The 27,887-nt window shown below is 41.0% G+C and overlaps 2 protein-coding genes across 4 annotated transcripts in view; one reads left to right on the top strand and one right to left on the bottom strand.

Moving 5' to 3' along the window:
* Window positions 1–323: 323 nt before the first annotated feature.
* LOC119744686 (glyoxylate/hydroxypyruvate reductase A-like) lies at window positions 324–16,915 on the bottom strand. Its single transcript, XM_038220754.1, has 9 exons — window positions 16,832–16,915; window positions 15,074–15,344; window positions 8,311–8,424; window positions 7,318–7,489; window positions 6,463–6,536; window positions 5,150–5,246; window positions 3,444–3,714; window positions 2,652–2,696; window positions 324–1,125 (listed from the first exon to the last, which is right to left on the bottom strand). The coding sequence occupies exons 2-9, from the start codon at window positions 15,225–15,227 to the stop codon at window positions 1,039–1,041; spliced, it is 1,014 nt and encodes a 337-aa protein (XP_038076682.1). The 5' UTR covers window positions 15,228–15,344; window positions 16,832–16,915; the 3' UTR covers window positions 324–1,038.
* Window positions 16,916–17,679: 764 nt separating this feature from the next.
* LOC119744685 (transient receptor potential cation channel subfamily M member-like 2) overlaps window positions 17,680–27,887 on the top strand; it is a 57,054-nt gene continuing 46,846 nt past the window's right edge. The window contains exons 1-4 of one of the 3 annotated variants that reach the window (XM_038220753.1): window positions 17,680–17,700; window positions 22,131–22,257; window positions 24,265–24,381; window positions 27,130–27,262. In XM_038220753.1, the coding sequence (XP_038076681.1) occupies window positions 22,172–22,257; window positions 24,265–24,381; window positions 27,130–27,262 (336 nt within the window). In that variant the 5' untranslated portion in view covers window positions 17,680–17,700; window positions 22,131–22,171. Of the gene's footprint in view, window positions 17,701–22,130; window positions 22,258–24,264; window positions 24,382–25,548; window positions 25,578–27,129; window positions 27,263–27,887 lie in introns of those variants that run through there. The other 2 variants (XM_038220751.1, XM_038220752.1) reach the window with 2 other exon arrangements.

Here is a 27,887-nt window from a genome sequence, read left to right as displayed (position 1 = left end):
ATTCAGCTGGATGAATCACTTGATGAAGTCGGCAATTCCACGAAACAATTTAGCGAAGCCAATGAAATGTTACCATGGAATTGCCCAAGTAATCACGATCATTTGGATACATTTCGGGCAGTTCTTTGTGATGTAACACCAAGTTAGCCTATTAAAAAATATTTTGTGTAATTAGCTGGTACATGTACGGTAACTCTTAAGATGTGCTGTACACGTACCTTGGCATTATTTGATCAAGCCCACAATCATATCAGCAATGAACAAGCATGTGAGTTGTACACGTAGGCCTATGTCTTCATAATGAACACACGGAGCACATGAAGTGTTAAAGTGCTTGCTTTTTCACCAGTAATTGACATATCGTGAATAATCACACATCAAACGGGATGAATTCCACACTAGTACATCATAAGACGAATCCAGAAAGCTCTGGAAATGTGAAGACATATTCGGAAACGTGTTTTTTAGAGCACACCTTGGATGCACACATCAGGCAGCAGACCCTGGCGGCCAAGATTTGTGGCATTGGTTATTGATGCATGCGGTGTGCGTGACGTGATGACAACGCACTACCTGTGATGGTGCTACCAATGATGGTGCAATACGTCATCATGTATATTTGATTTTTTTTAATAATATTTAGTTTATTAAATATTCAATAGCCTTATACTTAAAATATAGTCCCTTCATTGGCATAGATCGTTCGACTAGTGTAGTGGATAAGGCTGGTGTGATTAAATAACAGGATTGCGGGTTCGAATCCGGGTGACGTAAGTATCTGGTAATTAGAGAGGATTGGAGGAGGGTATAAAGAGTGAGAGTCGAGGAGGGAAAATAGATGAAAGAACCATAGAAAGTAACCTTTTGGCACTTGAAATTTGATTGATAAAAAGTGACGTACCTATACCAGCCTTAATGTTCATGCAAAAATTCTTGCTCTAATTTCATTGGTAATAAGAGGAATCAATTGCAGTGTTCGTAGAATCAACTGGTCAGATCTTCTGGTGATTGTAGTCAGTGTGCTTGAAGAAACATCAGTCAATACCCAAGCTTCCAGTCTACCTGGTATTGCAAAGGTTTCCCGTTGATGTACCTATCGTAGTTCACTTCCATGATGTCAATAATCTGTGCAAACAGAAAAACCACTACAATGCAATTCCTGTGTAAAACAAATTTGTTTTAAAGCAATTTTCACATTATGAACCGGATTGAAGCGAATGAGTAATTAATGAAAATAAATGCCAACCCCCCCCCTCCAAAAAAAATATATAATATTTTTGTCAGAACAGAAAACAGATCAACTTCAGTATATATTTTAGGTACATGCCAGACTGGTACAGGTACAAGTTATTTTTGGTTTGATGACATCAAAAAAAGGGGAGGGAATATTGATTTAGTTCGGAGTGGATACCCGTTTATTATTAAGATAAAATAACACTTGGAAATACTGAAATTATAAGTGTATGTATTAATAACACCCAACTTCCAGTTTGATGATGTCGCAGCATTTAGAGCAAACATGGGTGTTGCAGGGGGGGGGGGGCACTTGATACCTGATGATGTCATGATGGCGTAACAACCTTTGTTGAAAAATCGGTTACTCACGTTACGAAAATGTATCGTGAGTAACCGATTTTGTGCATCTTGTTTATCATACATAACACATTTTTCTGGATGTCATCTTTGTTGCTTAGGTAGGTCTAGGTCTACTCTATCTACCAAAAGTACATCAAAAATGTAAGATGAGTAACCGTGGAATTGCCCACATGGTAAAATGTATACAAAATCTGTTGGACTCTGATTATTGGTGGTATGCCTTATCCCAGCATAGCATAATCAGTTTACTAGTTTAGTACTCATTCTAACAGATTCCAACAAACCCTGGTGTTGGAGTTTGACTGGATTGGGATTGTTAGGGTTAACTTAAATCATAGCCCTAAGTTGCCCCTAAATTTAGAAGTAATTATTAGAATAGGTAGATGGGTCCAATTTTTCTAATAAAGTAATTTACTTGAAGCCTGTAAAATCTTTTATCTCCATGAGTTGTTTTCGTGTCTCGCTGCGGCCCCCGACCACACTACAATAGCATTTTTGGACATGGGTGGGGCAGGCTGGCGTCATCCAAAAAAAAAATCATCTATTCATTTGCATACCAGTTTTCATCGCCTGCTTTGTGTGACCATTCTGCCCTTCAGAGTCAAGAACCACTGAGTTTCAAGATCATAGGTCTGGGAGCTAGATAAGCCAATGTAAAAAAATTCACACCCACCCATATATGTGATGCGATCAAGCTAAATAAGTCGTTTGTCGGCAATGTTTATGTCACATCACTTCATCACATCTCTTGGTGTTCCGACTTCCATAATTTTTGAACTAAAGATGGTACCAGCATGCGGTTTTCACAGCAGTAGTGCTGAGATTGTGCTCTTTTGAAATCTGTAATAAAAAAACATTTGACCAGGGTCGACAAACGACTCATGTAGCTTGATCGCATCACATATGCTCATTACAATTAAGGTATAGATGAACAAACGGTGTTCATGTAATCAACCCTTCAACCTGGACTTCGTACAAGTACAAGTATACGGGACTTTGAAGTACAAGTTCCTTGACTGCTCTTTGTTAAACACGAACATATCTGTACTACTTACCGCACCGGGATGAGTATTGGCTGCAGTGTGTCCTGTAACAGTCACCTGAAAGTTGTAACATACAGTGGCCAATCAAAAACAGATGGCAAGTCGAAATCCTGATCACTCTAGTTACCACAAATCTTCTTGGTCCTGGCTCACTGGCATTGCGATTTGCCCCTACGTCAGTAGCCTGGTCTCGAAGAGTCGACTAGAAATTCAACTTTCGTTATCCAATCAGTGTTTGACGAGAGTAATGTGACTTAATACTAGTCTAACAATTGTTACTAAGTAGCGTTCGACCCGAGTACGTAAAGCTATGATTAACGACAGTTCTTTATTCAACTTTCTCTTGGAGGTTAGCAAAATGTGAATAACAGAAGAAAAACAGTGCTCACCGGGTAGTTCTAGCCAAACTTTCCCAGCGCCGGGCTTTGGAACAGTGTGTGATGTTCCAACTGGACCCGCTCCCCCCTAACAGGATGAAATACAATTTAATGCGTTTGTTCCACCAGCGGTTCATCACTTGCCATAATTGCCCCGACGAAGGTGCATCGCAACGGAAGCTCGGCTACAACTACCCAGTGATGAGTACCGGTTTACTCCTGTTATATTCACATTTTGCCATGGTCCACAGTGCTACGTCAGTATCCCTCAGTTTGCGCTTAGAGTGTGTGTACATGTGTGACCAAAAATGATCCATCGACTCTAGCATAAATATTCCACAGTTCTAATCAATTTTTTTTCCTTGCTTGAAAAGTTGATAATCAGGATTCACACTGTTACCCATACCTGACTCTCTCAAAGACCTACCTTGGGGGAAGACCATAGTGGACTGCTGGCCGGCAGCGGCTCAGTTCGGAAGACGTCGAGTATTGCATGAGAGATCCATCCTTTGTCTAGCGCATTGAGAACTGTGTCATCACTGATGACGTTACCCCGTCCGACGTTGATGAAGACAGGTTGCTTGGTGCAGCTGGACAGGACGTCACCTGAGAGCAGGTCATCCGTTGCTGGTGTTTGAGGCAGCACATTGCAGATGTAGTCACAATCAGCGAGAAGCTCAGCCAAGCCTGACAATGGCCTGTACAATACACAGGGGAACATATAGCTGTGTCTGAAACAGGCTTCCAGATTGTCATCACGTTCCTACGTACAGGGTGTCTAAAAAAAAACCTGAACCTGTATTTGCAACTGACAAAGACCTAGACCTACATGTAGACACAAGTTTTTGACGCGGTCTATTATTCAAATCATGGGAGTTTGATTACATATCTGAGTAGATAGGCCTATAGCCTTTTCAATATAGTTGGTACTAAATCTGTATTCTCACAGTAAACCTTTGCTGGTCCCAGAGGGCTAGTCTAGTATCCTCTTTGCGCCTACCTGATATGATTGATTAACTGACTGAATCTCATTCACTCACTGATTTACAACCTGTCACGTGATGTAAACTACATGTAAGTTACCTATCTAACTGACTGACTGTCACTTGGGACTTACCGGTACACTGGTCTGGTATCAGTTTTATGAGGCTTGCCTATTCATGTAAATGATGCAAAATCCTACACCACATGTGGATACGTCTGGTGCCGTTTTTTTGTGTGTACTTTCATCGATACATGTGTAGGCAATACATGTACAAGTAAGTCAAGTCTTGCTGCCAATGGCCAATATGGATTTTCATATCCATCCATTTTACTGCTGCAGCTCACTCTACAAATTTTTGGACCACCCCTCCCCCATGATGTCCAACCCAAGGCCAGTGATCAGAGGTTCAGTCAGCAAGAGGACATTTGATTGGCCCTCTTAGGACCACCAACTATTACATAGGAAAGTTCTGCTTACCTTCAACTAACTCAACAACCCAGATGGTCCAAACGTGGTGCTGTTTTAAAGATATAGTCCATCACTTGTAATTTGTGCATTTTGATCGTTTGAAGCAACAAAAGTGTTCAAAATCTAATGAAGGATACTGAACAACTAACCTGATGAAGTTTCAGCTCAGCTTCAGCTGTATATTCCGAGAAAAACAACATTCTAGGAACTAAATTTCAAATCAAAAGTTGCTGAATCATGTTTTGAATTGTTTTGAATTGCAGCTATACGCGATGTCGCGCACTGATCCGACGAATTATAGCAACAGCGCGCGCCTGTGCGTCGTGCCAATGCTTGCGCCCACTTCGCCGACCGTTAGAAAGGCCTTCTTTTGTTGATTACTTCAAAATGACAGCTTGCCAGAAAGAATAATTTCACAGGGAGTTTAGTCCACTTACTATCTTTCAACCAAGTATGTTTTTCAACAATAATTACGCCAATTACTTTTTGGATGCCTGCAAATGATGGACTATAGCTTTAATTGTACAATGTGTAGTTCATGAAGAATTTCCATTCGTGCTTTGTGCATTTCAAAAGAGACAATTTTTGACATCAACTACACTATGTGATAGAATACACAAGTGACAGTCAATGAGACTCTTAGGACAAACAGTGAACTCCAGGTAATCTGACCCATGTACCTGTATTCATCCACATTTTTGGATCTCTCTTCCGGTCGTAGGTCTCTTCTGCCTAATCCCCATATTCTCATTCCGAAGGCCTTGCAGAGCCGTGCAACTGAGAAAAGACAATGAGGCTTGCATGAATCTTTTGCATGATGTGCTGCATGATAAATGCTGCATAAATGAGGAATGATTCAATTTCCTAGCTGTATACATGTACATGCAAATGCACATAAGAGCTTTTCCCCTCCCCTTACTACATGTCTGGCAAAGCATTCTTCTCAGCTCAAGAAGCCTTAAAAAGAAATTAAGACCAGATCAGAATGAATTGACATCACATGACAAGATATGAGACAAGCTGAACACAGGACAAAGTGCGACAAAATACATGTTGCCAAAAGAAGAATAGAGCAGCAATAAGGCAACAAGCTAGGTCAGATAAGACGAGATGACATGCAACAAGATAAGAGTCAAGGTAAGATGAGACACAGGTCAAGGTAACCTGATCTGATGGAATGAGACAAGACGAAGGCAAGAAGATGAAATGAGTTCAGATGTGATGAAAAAGATAAGATGCTATGTGACAACTTGATTGAGCCTTGAGATGAGAGGACTTCAAAATGTGATGCAATGAGATTAGACCAGCCCACAGGGCAATACTAGCTAACTTTCTGTATGTAATGGCACCTGCTGGGCCATCTGGGCAGATCCATGTTTGCTCACAAACCAACAGAATGCTGAAAACTGCATATCTTCGCTTAGTGTATTTGAAATAATGCATGAAACCCTGGCAGGACCAAGACCTACATCTTCAAGGTCCACAACCAGTGAACCATCTCACTATGCTCTGCACAAACATCTCAAATTTGCAGGTGTATTTTTGTGTGTGCTAATGTTGATGAAAATCAATAAAAAAAATCACGCATCTGTGGCCACTTTTTAAAACTCTGGCACTGTGCCAGCACTTTTCTACACTCTCCAAAAACACTACAATATTAGCAATTTGTGCTTGTAAAAGGCAGTGGCCTGCATGTACATGTACATTTCTATTCCATCTAACTTCAACACAAATCACACCATTTTGCCCACATAATTTAAAATATCTGGCTGCTCCCGTGACATTTTCAAATATATTTGGCACTTAAGTGAATGAGGAGTTACGTTGTTATACTGGTAATGTACCGTATGTTCACGGGACATCTGTATGAACAACACAAGTGAGATGAAACACAAGACGAGCCTACAGGTACATGATGTCGGCCACATACCGTTAATATAACAAGATGAGATGAGGCGAAAATCTATAGTCACTTGAGGAACTTCTTACTTACTTTCTTCTCCAATGTCTCCCAAACCTATTATTCCGAGAGTGAGGTGTCCCAAAACACGATAGTTTCTACTTTTCCTGAGACAAACAAATGGAATCAGAGTCAAATTGCATTTCTATTCATTACTTTTTTTTAAAATTAAAAACCTCAATTGCATGTTCACATGTACATGTGTATTTAGTTTGCTTGGATAAAAATTCTTGCTGTCTGTCTTTTCGGATGACTTTTTCTTCCATATTAAATTTAAGGAGTAAGTTTTTATATGCTCTATAAGTAATTTGGAACTATACAAAAAAAAAAAATTTTTCTTCCTCTTATAAGACTTTATAGGTTTTTAATTTTATTCTCCTAAAGATTTTTTCCAATAGTTATTTTTTAGTTTTTAACTAAAAGACAGCAACCCTCTGAAAAAAAGGTTTGCCCGTAACAGATCCACTCTGAGAATAGACTGGTTCCCACTACCTATCTCATTGATTCTGATAGGGGCAGGAACCAGTTTACCTTACAAGAACTGAATTATTTTAGGGGTCAATGATCAACAGTTTTGAAATAAGTACCCTATAACTAACATGGGTCATTTTTTTGTCATTTTATCCATTCACATAAAGTGAACTTAACTTCTGTATTGCTAGAAAAAAATAACAATTGGAAAGACATTGTATTTCTTTGAATGAAACTCAAAAATGTACGATGTATCATCCATGGACAGTGAATTGACCATTGACCAAAAGTATGGTGTTGCCATCGGCGTCGCATTTTTCAGTTATGGCAGGGACCATATTTTGATCGATTTCATGCAAGACTTCTTGCAACACGGCCATAGCTTATTGTGCTCTCGCAGTTGTTAAAATGACCTACCATTCTTTCTGTTCCTGACACTTCTTCATTTCATAAAAATGCCGTTCATGTGCAATCATCTGACCAATCACATACTCAGCCATGCTAGTCCTCAATCCAACACCTAATCTCGTAAACATGAAGGGCGGAGGTATGTCCTTAGGGTTAACTTCCTTTAAAATGCTGTCGATACCTGAACAGGAAAGAAGTTAGTATTAAGTTAACTGCTGTAAATTGCTTGGCGAAAAATTGCCAATGGAAACACCCCCCTCTCCCAAAGAAGAGGCACTTAAAAAAAAATCAAAAATAAAGGAGTATAAATGCTTTAGATCCCTTACCCTCCATGGATTTGTTACGCCCCAATTACAGCAATGACCCAACTACATGTACACATACGTACAGTTGGGACATCCCAACTAGATCGTGCAGGGAAGGATCCGGGAAATTTTCCGCGGGATTGGGGGGGGGGGGGGGTGTTTCAGGCCTGTCAGATTTTTTGTATGTGTGATTGCTATGGACAGACAGAATGTCATCTTTTTCGTTATTACTATAATTGGCGTAATTTTTTTTTTTTTTTTGGTGTCAGAGCAGGGGAGGGGGTTCTTGACCCCTCCCCCCCCCACTCTGGATCCGCCCCAGCCATGACCGTCCCAACTATTGTGATTACAGTTGGGAAAGTTTCAACTATACCTGGGACAATCTCAAATATTACCCATTCCAACTATAGTTGGAAGGATGGTTTAATAGTTGAGGCATAACAAATTCGTGAAATTTTTATGCGTTTTTTGTTTTCCTTCTGGTTTTTGGCAGAGCTTTTTTGCGGCTGAAACTGCCCATTTTGAAGATTGTTTCAAATACATGTAATCTTTAAAAGTAGTCCAGTTTGCCACATTAACGTCACTGATCTTTTAACGTTGTGTGAAAGCTTCCCCAATTTTTTATTAGTTTTATTAATACAACATTAAATGTGCATTCTGATCTTCATTCACTGGTACCTGAAGAGCTTGATCTTACCTGCCCATGTACTCTGTACCCATTTTGTTTTAGGCAACTGATGGAAAAAGCTGCCGATGAGGTCAGGGTCGGTCAATAAAATCTCTGCTTCTTGAAGCTGTGCGACGGTCTCCTCTGCAAATTACCAAGGGAAAAATGCATTAAACTCTGACCAAGGCCCAACCATTAAATGACGATTCATGCGGTTACAAAAAATATCCCAACTAAATAACCAAAAAACAAAAAAAATCATATGCCCACCTACACCTGTACATCATACATGTTGGACGTGATTGGTCGATTCTGTATGAAATAACAAATAAACAGGTGATCAACTGATGGCGGCGCCATCGGGCGCGCAGCACGATCGACCGATCGCACAGATCCACCGATCGTGCCTAACATGTACACGATAATGATTAATCACACGTAGTATCTACGTAGTCCTGGTAACTGGGACCCTACTTATTGTCTTTTCAAAACATAGGGACATTGTCTGGCCTACTATTGCCAGACCATGTCCCAATGTTAGAAAGGCGATAAGTATAGGGTCCAAGCTACTCAGACTATCCCTCGGATCAGTGAATTGTAAAATCCAAGGCCTGTATTGGCCCCTCTCCGGGGTCTACCTGATGTTCCCCAATACCTGTGTTCCCCAAAATCCTTAGGGTTAGGGTTAGTGTTACTGTTAGGGTTAGAGGCATCTGTATTTGGGGTCTACAATGTCTTGGGCCCAATTTCATGCTCTGCTAACCACAAAAATCCGCACTTACGATCACCATTTGGTGCTAACTAGTTGAAAATTTTTCACTATACCCTGTAAGCAGAGAATCCTAGTACACATGCTTAGAAGCCAAAACAAAAACAGTAAGCAGCCATATAATTGGGACCCTTTTGAAAATACGTGCCCTCAAAGTTACATACCACGCATGTGCATGTGCCACCGAGTAGCCATGGTAGCAGGGTCCTACAAATTAATGTATAAAGTTGGGCCAGCTCCAGTCCAACTTAATAAGTTTGGACAGTCCTAACTGAAGTCGTCCACCCTAACTTAAGTTGGGACCAGGGGTAAACTATGCTGTGTCTGAATTACTTGGCTTCTGCTTGAAATTGCACATGGGTCTACGGGAAGTGGCTGCAGTTGCTTCCATTGCGCGTGTAATTTCAAAACGTTGCTGAGTAATTCAGACACGGCCTTACACTTCCACCGATACCCCAGGCCTTGCATGATAAAGTGCCCTCACTGAAAAAATGTTTTTGTTCCTCCAGTCTGTGGGCGATCGTGTAGTGTAGGGCCCAGGGTGTTTAGTTTCGATCAAATTTGAGTCAAGGGTTTTTGATCACTAAAAAATGACCTTTTCAAACTTAAGCAGACTTCTTTCAGTTCTAATGAAACTTTTTTTTGTAATTTTGAACAGTTTCTTAGGGTAGAAATCATGATTTTCCTTCGCGGTTTACGGTTGGTGCCGTGCGATTCAGCACGCCTTGCATGTCCATGGTATACATCGCGGTGATCATCATCTTTATTCTCATGTTGCATTTTGTCGTTGTCATTGTCATATTACCCCCAAATTTCCCTCAAAAGTTCAAAACCTTGGCCTCTATCTGTATATACAGGTACATGTTCTTAATGTCGCGAACTGGTTTGTTAAGTCAAATAATTTAACAGTGGGTGTCATTCCCTTACAGGGAACCGCGGGCCCGTAGACATGGTAGATGCACGATCGCCAGCCTGTGATATGCATGAGGTTATGAGATTATTTCTCAGTGACGTAAATTGGGACGTTTGTCTAGCAGCCAGGTCGGTTGAAACTGAATGTCTTCAAGGAGGTGATCAGTGAACCAGTGGATAAATTTATTCCCAAGAAAAGTGAGGAAAGTCACCACAATTAAACCAATAGTGGTTGAGTACGAAAGCTGAGAAAGCCATGTGCAAAAAAAGTATCACTGCTGGAAGAGATACAGAGATTCCAGAGATCATGAGCACTTCATTCAGTATAAGAGGCAACTCAACAAAGCAACCAAGGAAATCAGAAAGGCAAAGAGGAAATATGAAAGGCAGCTTGCAGAAACATCAAGGCGGACTCGAAATCATTCTACAAGTATGTTAAATCCAAAAGTAGGACGAAGGAGAGAGTAGGCCCCATTATTGGTGATGATGGTGAGGTGATATCTTCAGATGTTGACGCAGCTAAATACACTCAACGAGTATTTTGCATCCGTCTTTACAGATGAGGACATGAACAAGATACCAGATCCTACCAGGGTCTTCACAGGATCGAGTGCTGTTGAGGAACTTACTGAAGTTGATATTTCATCTGTCTTGGTGTTCAACAAACATACATGTAGCTGGTTGAAATCTGGGAAAGCTCCTGAAGAGAATGGCATCTGCTCAACCATTCTTAAAGAAGTAGCAACGGAAGTCATTTATCCTCTCAACATAATCTTCAATGAGAGTCTCAAAGTTCTCAAGTGCCATGCGACTGGAAGAATGCCAATGTTTTACAAAGGGTTATATAAGTTGTAAATCCAAGTACATGTATATATCAGTTAGCCTGACATCACAATTGAGTAAGCTCATGGAGTCTATATTAAGAGATGTCATCATCGACCATCTTAACAAGTTCAAGTTGATCAATGAGTCTCAAGCATGGGTTCACAAACAGTCGATCATATCTCACCAATCTGTTGATATTTTTGGAGGAAATAACAGAGTATGCAGATGAAGGATTCCCGGTTGATATTCTTTACCTTGACCTCTGTAAGGCATTTGACAAGGTCCCTCATGTTCATCTTGTCAAGCAGATCCAAGCTCATGGTATCTCATCTTATGTCCTGAGATGGATTGAAGCGTGGTTGTCTGACTGCCAACAGCATGTGATAATCAATGGTTGTACAGTGTACATGTAGCTCCGACTGGAGTAGAGTGAAAAGTGGGGTACCACAGGGCTCTGTCCTAGGGCCAACACTGTTCATCATCTACATCAAGGACATCGATGAGAAATTTGAGTCACTTGTTAAAGTTTGCAGATGACACAAAAGTTCATCGTAAGGTTTCATCTGCAATGTATGCCAACAACCTACAAGAGGATCTTAATATCATGCATCATTGGTCATGTTGGTCTTTGGAGTGGCAGTTGTTATTTAATGCTGAGAAATGTAAATTGTCTTCATATGTCAGGCACCAAAATCTACAGATCAACTATCCAATCCAGTCTACATCACAAGAAAAGGACCTAGGAGTACTAATTCATCAGTCTCTCAGTGTCAATCAGCAAGCAAGTTGGAGAAACAGCTTCTTAAGCCAATCATGTCCTTGGTTTTGTCAAGCGTACATACGTACATTTGTACCTTCTCATACAAAGATGCTTACATCATGCTGAAGTTGTACAACTACAAGTCACTCATTCGGCCACATTTGGAGTATTGCATGCAGGCATGGAGACCGTACTTACAAAAAGATGTAAAGAGTTCAGCGTCGCTTCACAAAGGTGATTCCAGAGCTCCAACACTTGCCGTACAATCAGAGGCTGGACAGGCTGGGTTTCACAAGCCTTGAGACTTGTTGTGTCAGAGGAGATCTGATCGAGGTCTTCAAAATTGTGAAGAGCATGGAGCGAATAAGGGCATGTGATTTTTCTCATTCAGCAACTCTACAAAATCTACAAGCAGCTCTACATCCAGTACATGTATATCATCTTGACATCCGGAAATTCAGCTTTTTTTCAGAGAATCAACATATGGAACAGTTTGCCTCTTGATGCTGTCAGTGAAAACAGTCAATGATTTCAAGGGCCAGTTAGGCCAAATCCTTTGACACAGAAGGGGAGCATTTGAGCCAGCAGGTAGCTGGCTCCCGATCCCTGCTCAGTTGCCATCCACGTCCCGGCGAAGATGCTTAGTAAGATTGAGGACAAGACAACATTGGTAATGAGTAATGTCATGTAGACGCGATGCGATGCGATGGTGCAGCCTAGCCTACACCAACTCAGGACTTGGTCGCTGCACTCCACTCATCCCTGTCCAGCATTAGGGTCCTCAGCTCCCCTATGTCACTGAGACCAACATCCCGTCGCAGCGTGTCGATGTACGTGCCTCGTCTCTGCCCCCTCCTGGTAGTTTCATGAGTCGGCACCCACAGGATGGTATTGTGGGCTGCTAGCTCCGGGTGGCAGATGCAATGGCCTGCCAGAGCCATCCTCCTCTCCTTGATCTTGTCTCAGATGTGTAGAAGGCCTCCGTAAAGGTCGATAGGCCTATTCCTGATGAGGTCTCTCCAGGAGACATTCAGAGCCATGCCCAGCATCCTGGGGTAGTCGCCATCAAGCGATTTCTCCTGCTTTATAGTGAGGGTCACTGTGAGACACTTTGAACTTTATAATAAATGAATTGCCGGCCTCGGGCTCAATGTGTGGAAAGATTTCCATATACCTGGACATCACTTGAAACCTAGTCTTAGCCCAAGATGCTAGTGATCGATAGTGGACGGTGAATAGTGCGCCCTCTATTAATGGCACAACAATTAGACCAGAGGTCCTACTGGCACTAACGTCTTGGCCATTTGGTACACTGTATCAGCAGTTTAACTTTTTCTCTGTAGGCTTTTCTACGGACCAATCAGCGATCATGAAATAGTTCGATGGCTCGCTCGACGGTTGTAAACATACACATCACGGGGTACGTGATCGAGCATCAGTGCTTTCCTATAGGGAACCAATCAGCAGTTGAGACTTAAGGGTTTAGTATGGCTCGCCCGACGGCTGTAAACATACACGTCCCATGCTTTCCGAGAACCAATCAACGGTCGAGATACTGCGTTGATGATGCACGGAGGTAGTAAAGACGGCCTTATTGACATAAATTGGCCCCACCCCCATTGCTACGAAATGGAAGACAAAATAGTGTGAGAAAGTGCAACTGCAAGTGCACTAGAAACAATGCAAGTATCGATCTTGATCACTGACGTTCGACTTGGGCCAAGACTACTGTACTTGAATCCCTGTCATGCCTGTTCAAAAACGAGACTGGTTTGAAAAATTCTAACACAAGTAACAGTAATAGCTAAGTAAAGCATTTTCTCAGTAGGCGGCTAAAAATGGGTTAGGCCTATATTATACCTAAATGCTTCAATATTTTCCCTGCTAAATGTGACTTTTTAATTTTTACTGATTACAGATTAATTATGTTAGTGATAAGTCAGGTCACTGGAGGGAAAAAAAGTGTGTTTATCATGCATGGTCATGCATCGTGGCCATGGAGGAAGGAGTACAGTCATGAAAGTGGTTGACAATGGTTGAGAATTCGCCAAGTTCGGATAGCCGATCCCTCATGTCCCCAGGCCTATACTAATTGGCGATCGTGAAGTGTAGGTCCCGGTTCCTATAAGGGAACAAAATCCACTTTAAAATTATTGGACCTAATACCAAACTAATTGGTGACATTCTCAATAAGCAGGTATGTCCTAGATAGAGGGCAGGGTTTTGATATTTTGAGGGAAATTTGGGGGTAAAATGACGACGACAGCGCGGCGACAACACTCGACCCGAAAATAAAGATGGCGATCACGCGCACAATGTACCATGAGCACGCACGGTGCGCTGAATCGCGTGGCACAAACCGTGCAGAAAAATCGTGATTTCTACCCAAGAATTTGTTCAAAATTGCAAAATGGGTGTCACTAGAATTGAGAAAAGTCTGCTTTTGATTGTAAAGGTGATTTTTGAGCAATAAAAAAACAGTTTTGAATCCAATTTGATCAAAACAAAACAGGGGCCCTACACTTCACGATCGCCTACTAATTTACTACTTAGTACTACTGTCAAGCGCAATTTGAGTCCTCCACACAAGTTTAAACTTGCGTGCGCAAGTTTAAACCTGCGCGCATGCAAGTTTAAACTTGCGCGTGCATTAATTTCCTTGCTACAAATTGTGCACGCAGGTTTAAACTTGCGCGCTACATAGATTTTTCCCATGCATGCAAAGCCGCCAAACTTATTTTTTTCCTGGTAAACTTTTTTTGTATGTAACATTATTTCCATTAGTTATTAATTTATTTCTCCATGCACCAGTGCACTTGTTTCAAACATTTATTTTTCTTCATCAATGAAAATCCCGCCCGCAAGGTTCTCAAATTGCGATCGCCTTTGCGCAAGTTGTAACGTGCGCACGCAAATTAAAATGGCGCGGTGTAATTTGCGTGCTTCGGGAGTCCCTCGCGCAAGTTTAAACTTGCATGCAGACTTAGAGCCTACCTATGAAGCCCGGGAAGGGACAGGGTGGAATTTTTTTTGGAATTTCCTAATTCGTTCGCACGAATTACTAATTCGTTCGCACGAATTGCTAATTCGTTCGCACGAATTCCTAATTCGTTCGCACGAATTAGTAATTCGTTCGCACGAATTGCTATTTCGTTTGCACGAATTACTATTTCGTTCGCACGAATTACTAATTCGTTCGCATGAATTACTAATTCGTGGGAACGAATTAGTAATTCGTGCGAACGAATTACTGGAGTTATTCGTGCGAACGAATTGGTAATTCGTGGGAACGAATTACTGGAGTTTGCTAATTCGTTCCCACGAATTAGTAATTCGTTCGCACGAATTACTAATTCGTTCGCACGAATTACTAATTCGTGCGAACGAATTACTAATTCGTGCGAACGAATTACTAATTCGTTCCCACGAATTAGTAATTCGTGCGAACGAATTAGTAATTCGTGCGAACGAATTAGGAAATTCCAAAAAAAAATTCCACCCTGTCCCTTCCCGGGCTTCATACCTACCTGCTTTTTGGTGGTCCAATACTTGTAAAAAGTTATACGGGACGTTACCCAATCGCTTTTTCCAAGTCTCAAGAAGGCCCCCACCTAGGCCTTCTGCGTACTTTGTGAAAATAGTTACAACGGGCAACTTGCTAAAAACAACTTCTGAAGCCATTTTAAACAGTCAGACAGTGACAGTGTTGAACTTGAAATGAATGGCTAGCACTGATCCGCGATCGCGCGCTGGAGGCTAGCTAGTACAGAAGCCGCTCGCCCAAAAATAAAGTCCCGGTGTCGTGCCAAAAACCGTCCAGTGCCAAATAGTGTCCGCTGAGCATGCGCAGTAGGCGCCAGACACTATTTGGCATGTAATACATGCCAAATAGTGTCCGGTGCCAAATAGTGTCCGGGCGCCGTCGATCGAGCGAGAACAAGGGCGCACGTACGTACGTCCTGCCGGACGGTATTAAGCTGAAAAAATCGGACAGTATTTTGCAGGAAAAATCGGACAGTATTTTGCAGGAAAAATCGGACAGTATTTTGTTTGGGGGAATCGGACAATATTTGGCAGGGTGGGGAATCGGACAGTATTTGTTGGCAGAAAAAATCGGACAATATTCAGTGGCGGGGGAATCAGACAAGTTTGGCAGGGGGAATCGGACAGTATTTAGCAGGAAAAATCGGACATTTTTTTCGCAGGGAAATCGGACACTATTTGGCAGGGGGAATCGGACACTGTTTAGCAGGAAAAATCGGACAGTATTTGTCAGGAAAAATTTGACAGTATTTGGCAGGGGGGAATCGGACAATAACCGTCCAGTGCCAAATAGTGTCCGCTGAGCATGCGCAGTAGGCGCCAGACACTATTTGGCATGTAATACATGCCAAATAGTGTCCGGTGCCAAATAGTGTCCGGGCGCCGTCGATCGAGCGAGAACAAGGGCGCACGTACGTACGTCCTGCCGGACGGTATTAAGCTGAAAAAATCGGACAGTATTTTGCAGGAAAAATCGGACAGTATTTTGCAGGAAAAATCGGACAGTATTTTGTTTGGGGGAATCGGACAATATTTGGCAGGGTGGGGAATCGGACAAGTTTGGCAGGGGGAATCGGACAGTATTTAGCAGGAAAAATCGGACATTTTTTTCGCAGGGAAATCGGACACTATTTGGCAGGGGGAATCGGACACTGTTTAGCAGGAAAAATCGGACAGTATTTGTCAGGAAAAATTTGACAGTATTTGGCAGGGGGAATCGGACAATATTTGGCAGGAGGAATCGGACAGTTTGGCAGGAAAAATCGGACAACATTTGGCAGGAAAAATCGGACAGTATTAGTGGGACTCTGGAGAAACCGTAAAATATAACGTTGGTTATAATGCTACACACAGCACAGTACGTACTACACACACTTCACACGGCGTTAGGCCTACGTACGTACTGCATGCCAAACAGGTGAACTGACGCGAAACAAAGACACAAACATTTTGCACAAATATAATGTTTAAACTATTAGGGAAACCAAGTCAAATAGTTATCACAGATAACAAGGAAAACGTTAAAACAGATTGTAAAAAGCAAATTCAGGTGAAAAGAGATCTTTTTCTATACGATGTATTGACAGCTCGACAAGGCATGCAATAGGATGCACGCTAAGCGCGGACACTATTTGGCAAGCGTCCGTAAACAATGTGACGTCATAGACGCATGACCAATCAGATCGCATTATGCTAATTAGCGGACACTATTTGGCACCGGACGGTTTTTGGCACGACACCGGACGTCGACCAGCCGGAAGGCATGTGCTAGGCCAGCAGGGCAAAGATTGAGGTAGCGCTGTTTTTTTTAAACAAATGTGCCATTTTCTTTCGAATTTGCTATGTTTCTCTGTCACATTACCATTTTTGCAAAATTCTGCAAGAAATCTGCCAAAAAATCCTTTCTGTCAAATTGTCTGTCAAACTCGTTATTTAACAAAAAATCTGTCCAAGTTAGCCGAAAATCAACTAAAACGGTCACCATGGCGATGAAAATACGATAGAGGGCGCTGTCGTGGCCCTTCTTCAGAGCATCGAAATTTGACGGACCGGAAAGTTGCAGTCGGCTTGGACAGGTTGTTTGCAAGGGAAAAAATTCCATACTCGGACGTCACTTTTTTCAATTAATTTTCTAGCGCCAAAAGTTACATCTTTTATGGTTATTCCTCCACTTTCCCTCCTCTACTCTCACCCTCTCCTTTCCTTAATTTCTATTTATTAATCAGTCAGTTACTTCATCGGGATTCGAACCACTGACGCTTGCTTGACACACGAGACTCTTAACCGCTAGGCCGCGCACGATCGCTGTTGCAATAATCAATCTTTGGACGTATTTGAAGTATCCATTGAAATAAACTAAATATTCATGAGAAAATAAATATTCATAATGACGTATTGCACTATCATTGGCAGGCTCATGCGACGTCATGGTTGTTGATGTCACGTGTATAACGTACCGCTGTCTTTCAGCCACTACAATCAGTTTTGACCGGCTGCTTCAAGTTAGTTCTGCACGACGTATGCATCCAAAATGTGCTCTAAAAACACATTTTGAGTAATTTTTTTTCACCTTAACACAGCTTCCTGGATTTCTCTTGGTTCAAATGACAAGGTGAGGTGACAATTAATATGTTTGGCAGCAGATAAATTGGCATCCGAGTATGGAACTTTTCCCGATATTACTGCATGGTCATCACTCATTTTGGAAAAAAGTTGCAACCTGTGCAACCTGACGCCACTTCCGCGATTTTGTCATGTTTGTACTTTCCTAATTCCTTCCTCCATGTTCGTTAGTCCGAGTAACTTGGACCCAACTTATCGCCTTTTTTAACATTTGGACATGGTCTGGCGATCGCCAGACCATGTCCAAATGTTAAAAAAGGCGAACTTATCGCCTTTTTTAACATTTGGACATGGTCTGGCGATCGCCAGACCATGTCCAAATGTTAAAAAAGGCGATAAGTTGGGTCCAAGTTACTCGGACTACATGTTCGTATAGTCGTGTTCCCTAACGTGGCGCACTTCGAAGCTTACCCAACTTTCCTCGTGTAGTGTTGCCAAACCTCTTTGTTGATAAACCTCAAATTCATGCAGTGAAATGCTGGTACTTTTACCTTATTAATGTTTGCTATTTAACCTCTGTGAACAATTTCGGTTTCATAAAATTTAATCCGAAATGCAAAAACAGTCGCGTCCGGAAATTGGGCACAAATTGGCGGAGTGTTCCCTAACGTGGCGCACTTGAATAAATCTCAGAAAATTCCAAATTAACATTTAAGAATTTCTGTAAACTTGATAAATTCTGATAAATCATTATTATCTTTACTTACAAACCCAGCCAGATGTTTGTCAGAAAATTATTTTCTTATTTTCGGGGCATTTTCAAAGGGTTCACTTTGCACTTGAAAATAAAATCGGAAAATCACGCCAAAATATTTTTTTCTTTTAACTTGTAAGTGTAACGGGTAAATAAACTCGCGATTTATGAACGGGAGTGTTAAGAACTTGATGAAATTTCACAATCTGTGAAATTTCAGTTAAAACTTTTGCTCTAGCTAGGCGCTACAGGCGAAAAATCAAAGTGCGCCACGTTAGGGGCCGCGCCACGTTAGGGTACATCAACAATATAGGCCTAGTCGTGTTCCCTAACGTGGCGCACTTCGAAGCTTACCCAACTTTCCTCGTGTAGTGTTGCCAAACCTCTTTGTTGATGTTGTGCCCATTCTTGAAAATCACGCATTCTCGAGAATGGGCGCGCATTCTTAAGAATGAGCGCCCATTCTTAAGAACGAGCACGCGTTCTTAAGAATGAGCGCACATTCTTAAGATTGGGTGGGAATATCACGTGCACAATTTATGAATTTTGCCCAATCTTAACAAACATTGCACGACATAATTATGTTAAATGAATTGTATAGCGGTTAAAAGGGAAACAATTCATATAAAGAGGAAAGAAAATGTTCTATGCTTCTGTACTCGTATAACTACGATAATTTGAATCAAATTAAACCTGTTATTATTGCTTTTTTCTGCCCACTGTGGGAAGTTTTGTAATAATGGAGGACTGGGAACTAGTCTGGGAAGTGCTTTGTTTAGGCTAGACAAGTTACAAGTCCCGGCATGTATCATATGCGTGCCACGAAAAAAAAACGATGTCCAGAAGCTGCCAAAATTGCTCTTTTGACTAGATAGAATCCAGCACTGCGACGTTATGGTGGGGTGTGAACAATAAATTGGTGGCAATTTAAATGGGAAATAGCATTAGCACTATGGGATGTCGCAGTATTCATTCTCATTCTTCACATTCTTCATTCTTATGTCCCCCCCCCCCCCCCCCCCCCCCCCGCTTTTATTATCCCAAAAATCAGAATTCTTTGCACTAGTATTATTATGTCTCTTATTTTTTCCGGTCCCCCCCCCCCCCATATCAATACGCCTTTACTTATCATATCCACTCTACTTTTCAGCGCCTTGCGTTGCAACAGTATAATTATTGAGAATCAGTGAACGAGGATTCAGCTAGACTTGCCAAGCGCAGCCGGTGCTCGGCATCGACAAGACCGTTATCTTGTCGCGCATTCTCAAGAATGTGCGCTCAATCTGGAAGAGTTATTTTTTGCAAAGATTGAGCAAGGATCCAGTTGCACATTCTCAAGAATGTGCAGGCCCATTCTCGAGAATGCGTGATTTTCAAGAATGGGCACAACATTGACAAACCTCAAATTCATGCAGTGAAAAACTGGTACTTTTACCTTATTAATGCTTGCTATTTAACCTCTGTGAACAATTTCGGTGTCATAAAATTTAAGCCGAAATTGAAAAACGGTGGCGTCCGGAAATTGGGCACAAATTGGCGGAGTGTTCCCTAAAAAAATAACGTGGCGCACTTAAATAAATCTCGGAAAATTCCAAATTAACATTTAAGAATTTCTGTAAACTTGATAAATTTTGATAAATCATTATTATCTCTACTTACATACCCAGCCAGATGTTTGTCAGAAAATTATTTTCTTATTTTTCGGGGCATTTTCAAAGGGTTCACTTTGCACTTGAAAATAAAATCGGAAAATCACGCCAAAAGAATTTTTTCTTTTAACTTTGTAGCGGGTAAATAAACTCACGATTTATAAAAGGGAGTGTTTAGAACTTGATGAAATTTCACTTTCTGTGAAATTTCAATTAAAACTTTTGCTGTAGCTAGGCGCTACAGGCGAAAAATCAAAGTGCGCCACGTTAGGGGCCGCGCCACGTTAGGGTACATCAACAATACAAAGCCTGCACCTGTGTGCATGGAGAATCAAGATTTTTTTTTTTAAAGTATTTCCTAACAAAATTGAAAATATTTCAGTCCCCCCCCCAGATTCATGTCTTACTCTTATCATCATTTTTGCTAGCTTGAGTAACTCCATCTTATAACAAGCTATGATGAGCTTGTTAAAGGGAATATACAACATGTACAACATTTGCAAACATCAACAAATAAAAGTAGTACCAAGTTTTTACGAAATACCTTACTAGGATGTTGGTTAATAACAGTCTAAAGCATCCTGTAAAATTATGGCACCTGGTGTGAAGTCATTTTCAAGAAAATGGTATTTTTGTATAAATTTCCAACAGAAACCTAACTATTTTTCAACTACTGCTCCAAATTTACCATTTTTTTCAGTCAAAATTGTGTTTGCTATTGGTTACATGTTCATGAACGGGGGAAAGCCAGCTAGACTGGTTCCCTTACCTTACAATTTTCTGGCATCTATAAATTGATCCATTTCATCTTTAGTGGAGTCAGGGAACCAGACTACTAGAACATTTTCTTTTTTCTTGGCTTTTCCAGCATTTTTGAACACAAAACTTCAAAAATGTCAGTGTAATAATATTTGATCTATTATACAAACGCCTCAAATAGTTCATTTTTGAAAATTGTAGCAAAAGCCAATGATGTACATTCCCTTTAAGCTGAAGTTACTTTTGCAATGAGTGACCTTCAATTTTCATTGAAAAAAAAGATGCAACCTGATGCCACTTGACTTCCGCGATTTTGTACAAAGTCTGTGTGCATGGAGAGTCAAGAATTTGTTTTAAAGTATTTCCTAACAAAATTGAAAATATTTCAGTCCCAGATTCATGTCTTACTCTTAGTCTTATCATCATTTTTGCTACATGTAAATAGTCGAGTTGGGCTGTTGAGTGATACGATTGTGCACTTTGTGACTAAAGCATGAAACTTCGCACATTGGTTGTTCATGCCATGAAGAACATTATCAGATGTGGAGACATTTCATATTTGACCTCTGGTGACCTTTGAGAGGTCAATGACCTTTACATACACTATTTATAACAATTGTTCTTGAAAACACCACTTTCCTATGACCCAAGTCTATGTCATGTCTTCAGGCCATGAACATAAAGATCAGATGTGAAAGCACATATTTGACCTGAACAGCCCTGCTTGAGTAACTCCAGCTTAACTAGCTCATCAGGAATTGACAGGTGAATTCCTGATGAGCTTGTTATATTAAGCTGGAGTTACTCAAGCCACATGTTTGCAATGAATGACCTTCATTGACATTGAGATGATTTATGAAATAAATACATAAATTTACGCCAAAACAAGCTTTGACCTAGCTTGAGTAACTCCAGCTCCAATAATGCCCAGGAATTCGATGCTTTATTTCCCTTTTAAAAAAATTCTTCCAGACCCATGATTCAGAAAAAGAAAATGTAAAAGTCTGAAATTAAATGTCCTTGGGGTGAAATTTGTCTCTTAATTCGGCAGTTCTGTATTAACCCTAACCTCACCTAAAGCTACAAAATACTAATGACTAGTAGCTGTAGTATGCATTTTTTCCATACAAGTGTTCCCAGTACATAGTATTCTGTGGTACGTGTATTTGGTACTTGACCCCAAAAAGCCATTAGGAGGTTAATCAATCACGATCCATTCCCCACTGAAGCCAAAAACTTGTGGCAAACTTCTGACAAAAGAACACCTTGAATTAATCTTGTATTTTTGTTACTTTTTGTCACACCATTCATTTATAGGTCCACCCATGCCAGGTTACGGATGTATGTAGATAGGAACCATGGCAGGTTGCTGCAGTTGCTGTAAACCAGGGCAGCATCAGTCTTACATTGCTACAGCTGAAGGACCTGATCACACTGATCCAAGGTATTCTTTATGGTCTTTATTGGCTTCCGTTTTAAATTTGTCTACGTTGACGTTGTGGGCACTGCTGTACAAGATGTGATATGATTTGGAAAGAATGTTGCAACCTGACGCCACTTGTTTCTCATACATCAGTATAAAAAGTCAGTCATTCCAAAAATGTTGAAAAGCATGAATCTGGGACTGAGAAACATTTCCAATTTTGTTAGGAAATTACTATATTTTCTTGACTCAGTCTCCAGAGACTTTGTGCACAACTGCTGAAGTGGCATCTGGATATTACACTCTTTCCCTATGATTTACACATGTATACAACATATACATGTAGGCCTACATGTACATTGTCTATAATTATTACAAACTATGTGTCTTGCACAGAAACAATACAAGATACATATGAAGATCAATCATTGTCAAATGGCAGAATGAAGATCAATAACTGTGTTATTGCTGGCTGAAAACCAACAGAGAATCATGAAATACATGAAGAAAATTTTAGGTAGGCCTATACATGTACATGTACATGTACTTGAACATGAAAATCCCTGATAGTTTGTTAATACCGTTATATGTGAGAGTTAGTGTGTGAAGTTTGACGAATAAAGGTGCAATATGATCTCGGGTTGTAAGAGGGTGCAAAGTCTAATGGCTCGCTTTTGCATGACAATAAGCGAGTGTATTTGATATAGTTCTAAATGTAGATCAAGAAACACCTTAAGAGCATGTCCTCTATGTAGTTTGGAAAGAAGTATGCTATGATCTATTGTGTCAAATACCTTGGAGAGGTTGATGAAAGTACCTGGAGTCAATAGTTTGTTGGACAAAGCAGGGGTGTGGGTAGCAAGGTCATTTTTATTGTGGCGTAAACAATTCTTGAAAAGGGCACTTTAATAAACATCCGTGCTGAAATGTAGACACATTTTTTTGTCTCTGGACACTTGGCCTGGGGGGGGGGGGGGCTGGCTGGCTGGCTGGCTGGTACTGTTCAAAACCGACAATTATGCACACTAACGGACAATCTACATGTATGGTGCTTTTCACGGCAATACATGCACGCAATACAAAACAAGGCACCCGTAACGGCAGATGGCAAAAAAGTGCACATGTTGTGAAAAGAGGCCACTTGTTCACAAAAGAAGGGTACTCTTTACAAATATTGGGGAAGTAAATACCCCCCTTACACTTCCCAACTGGCTACGCCTTTGCAAAGAATTGGAAATAAGATGAGTAAGATGAATCAGAGCCATGTCCATGGAATATTGTGCACGGAAGCCAACTGGCCAAGGATATCACTTCGATCGTTGTTTATTTGTTACTATCGTGTCAGTGAGGGTGGAGCAATGAGGGGTTATAAATACAAGTAGGTCGATCAATCAAGGAACGAAGACCATGAGACTATTTACATAAAATGTATTTACAAAGTCATCTGTGGGCAGATGTTCTTAACATTTCTGGAGATCTGAATTGAAATCACCCATTACGTAACAGTTTCTACTCTGAAGATAGGGAATTAAGAAAAGAATCTAAAGATCGCTGAAAGTTATCGAGATGTTCCAGGAGCCCTGTACACAATTCCAACAATCAGATTACGGGAACAGTTGCGTTCTGATGAACAGTCACAGACAGTCAAAAAATCAATCGTCTTCCCCTGCCATGCCTTTTACACAGGCCTAGTCACCAACAGTCAGATCACGCTTTAAGCAAGCACTGTGACCAGTCAAATTCAGTCAACGAACAAAAGCAGACAAGTGGTAGGCACAGCTGGCTTATCAGTCACCTACAGTCTAAGCATAGCTGTATCAAGCTACATAAACAGTGACAGCCAGTCAATCCTGCTTTATGTGCCATAGGTTGGGAGCTCTTAACTATTTCAACTTGTCATTTGATTGGTTTTGACTGAAAGGACAACTTTGCACAGGATGATGTTTGCATCTAGGAGAGTTTGCTTCACATAACAATTGTTATTCACCCGTTATAAAATTTACCTTTTTCCTCATACTTAATCTGTAGCCAGGTTCAAGTGAACTTTGACACGAACAATGATGCAGTCACAAGTCAGGTCCAAAAGAAGAGTCACGGTGGATTTAGAGCTCAGCTGACACGACTTGGCACAAAGAATCCAGAGAGGTTAGTAGTTACATGTATACGTACAGTGAATATACATGTAGACTAACACAGCGTAACACAGGGGCGTAGCACGGTCCTTTTTATTGGGGGGTAACATTTTTTTAAAAGGGCACTTGCACATCCGTTGTGAAATGCAGACAAGTTTTTTTCTCCGGACACTTGGCCTCCGTAAAATCAAAAAGGGGTGGGGGCTGGTCAAAACCGACAATTATGCACACAAAGGACCAATATATGATGCTTTTCAGGGCGATACATTCTGAAAAAGGCACCCAAAACGGCAGATGCCACAAAAAAGGGCACCACTTCTTTTTTTGTTCATAAACAAAGGGCACTTCGTAAAAAGGGCACTCTTTACAAATTATTGGGGGGGGGGGGGGGGTTAAGCCCATTGAAAAAGGGCATTTGAATGGAAAAAAAAAGGCAGTCTTTACAAAATATTGGGGGGGGGGGGTAAATACCCCCCGCCCAACCCTAACCTAACCCTTACCCTAACGCTAAGGATTTTGGGGAACATAGGTATTGGGGAACATCGGGTAGACCCCATTATTTGGTTACTCTAGTAAAAATCATTGTACCGTATCTCTTTTTTTCATTTTCCAATTACTGAATAAGATTAAAGAGAAAGCACTTGTGAAATTGAGACTTCTTTTTCAGAAGGCGCACATAAAGTACATGCACTGAAAATTCTCAAGCAAAATAAAACCATTCCATTCCATTCTCAAGCCAAAAACAAAACCCATTCCAATAGACAGGTAGCTGACGTGCATTGTAAAGATGCAGTATTCTTAGCCGGCCGTCGACAGTCTGTTGGTTTGTAACATGAAATTCTACTTGAAATTGTTTGGAAATGACTTTTTTGGAGGTGGGGTGGGGTGCACAATTATGCTTGTGCTCGCTTCAGGAAAAGAAAAATATGATGAAGTCTTGACGGCTGACCTATGGTTTTTGCACAACTTGGCCTGCTAAAGAAGGCCCTTCCCTTATTCACCTTACAGAAATTGTGATTCATGACCACAGTGAACCAGATCCCTATCAGTTTGTGTATGTACACTGGCCTAACTTCTGTTTTTGATGACTCATTTCCTGCGTCCTGTTAATGTATTACGTAAATGTCAAGGTTAAGTTGACGCAGTGTTTACTTTTCTTTGCAAACTGCTGCTGATGAAGGATTGAAATACAAAACAGACATCAAAGAGGTATTAATTACTTAGTCGGTGTGTGTGTGTGTGAATTGTTATTTCTGATATTTGGTAGGGCCGTGCGGAATGTACCGAATATTTGGATATTCGATCATCGACCGAATATCCAAATAGTGTTTTTTTTTTCAATTCAAACTTGCAAAAATGCGAGCGGTCTCATGGACATGATGAAAAAAGGACACATTGTGTGGTTTTATTGTTTGTCAGATGCCACACTTTTTGAAAGCTATTTGTATTATCGCACATGATTTGAGCGCATCCACGAGGAATATCAGATGAAATTCTTTTTTAAATTGGTCATAGATCAGCCACTGCTACAATGTACCTGTTCTCCACATTATTTTAACCCTCTGAGCAGCGCGACGGTAGTTTAATAGTCCAGATTTTCCAAATATGGTCATAATTTTTTTTTTCAATGGGCCAATATAAATCCTCACCCCTACTATACACCACAAGCCTGTAGACTCCCATTGGCCAGACCCTAGCCACTCCGGAGTATGGAGTGTTGAAAGACAGAAGCCAAGATGGCACCCAATGCCTTTGTGCAGTATTGGAGATCTTGGTGGCCAACCCCTAAGAGCCGCCGATCCCTTTGTGTCAACCCCTCGTGCCGCCAGGAACCCAGACAGGTTGTAAACAATCCCTGGCCATGTGAATGACCTATATCTTGTGCATGTACAGGCATGCCAGGGTTATTGACCTATAAACACATGTGGTGATAAAATTCTCCACGTGGTTTCACGGTGTGATTTTTTTTATAAACTGCTCCGAGGGTTAAGCTCTTTGTCAATTTTTAACAAGCGCTTGTGTATGCAAATCCCTTGGTTATACAGTACGTCCACAGTTGCCCTCTTCGTTTCAAACTTGCTGCCGAATCCGAAACGAATCTAGTTTGCGTAAAATTTCTAAACTGAATCTAAACTTCACAGTTTAATACTCGCAGCACTAGATAGTGTACATTGTGTGGAACCTGTATGTGCATGAGGCCTGTAGTTGTTGCTGGTGTTGTGTTGTTGCTTCCTTGACGCGTAGCTAAACAAGTTAGAATGTGGCCACACGTGTTGGCATACTGCTTCATGTTTTAATTAAGTAAACTTTTCAGTTAGTGCCATTAAACTTTATACTTGTACAATAACTACCGGTATGTGTACATGTACCTGATGTACATGTACAGTACTGCATGTTCCTACTTGTACATGTATGCTTTTCAAGTTAACCTCAAGAATTTTGGTTGTGTACTGTACATGTACTAGTACTACTGAAGCTATTATTGTGCATGCAGATAAGCATGTTTGTTTATGGTGTAAATCGAGGATTTTCTTTCGTTTCTTCTCCTTTTTCCTTTGTTTGTACTCAACTTTTTCGCAACAGCTCTCGTTGGTTTTGTACACGTTTTCTAATTGTGGTCGTCCTCGATTTGTTTCCCGTCCCCGATTCATCGATGATGTTGCACGTGTGTGTCCTCGATTTACACCATTGACAAACGCAGACAGGTGATCATGTGTGTTTTGTATTTATAACCAGTCTTATTTTGGTTTCTTTGGCACAGCATTGAGCTTGGTGGTATTGGCTACATGCGGCAGTCTTCTCGCTATGACTTGGGATTCACCAAGGACTATCTGAGTGGCAGCATCAAGTTCTCACACTCACATAAAGATCACCTCAAATACACAAAGAGCAAGGTACGCTCCCACATTAAGCAGAATTACAGTAACAAATGAACAGATGTTACACTGAACAAATGTTCACCCTTTTCCTTAATTTTAACAGACTTGTATGAACATCGGTCTTCGTGTAAACTCGTATGCTCAAAATGAAAAAAATATTGTTATGACTACAATGTAAATATTGATTTCAATAATTCATTGTCTAAACATGGATGTGCTTTGTAGTACATGTATGTGCATATGAAATACTAGCCTTTAGTCAAGTCCCACGCGCTTACCCAGACACGTGACGCACCCCGGATGCTGACACGTAAAAAGACTAGCACGAGTGGCGAAGCCGCGAGGGCCTTTACCATCTCGTGGAGAATGCTTATGCTTTTCTTTACATTTACCTACCGATTTGGTAGACATGCATGCATTACCAGTTGTGAATTGACCAATGAAAATGCAGAATTACCAACGTAAATCAGCCGTCGTCTGGCGCCAGACAGCACGCGTGCCATGGCATGGGTGCTGTTGCTGGTAACCGCAAACCACCGTTATTTGATTGGTTTATATTGCTTGATTTATATTACGTGAATAAATGAATAAGTGATTAGTTCCACGAGATAGTAAAGGCCCTCGTGGCTTTGCCGCTCGT

Source organism: Patiria miniata, unplaced genomic scaffold (assembly GCF_015706575.1).
Source record: "Patiria miniata isolate m_02_andy unplaced genomic scaffold, ASM1570657v1 HiC_scaffold_7, whole genome shotgun sequence".
Lineage (NCBI taxonomy): Eukaryota > Metazoa > Echinodermata > Asteroidea > Valvatida > Asterinidae > Patiria > Patiria miniata.
The sequence above is the reverse complement of the archived record's forward strand: the minus strand, read 5'-3'. Positions and strand labels throughout refer to the sequence as shown.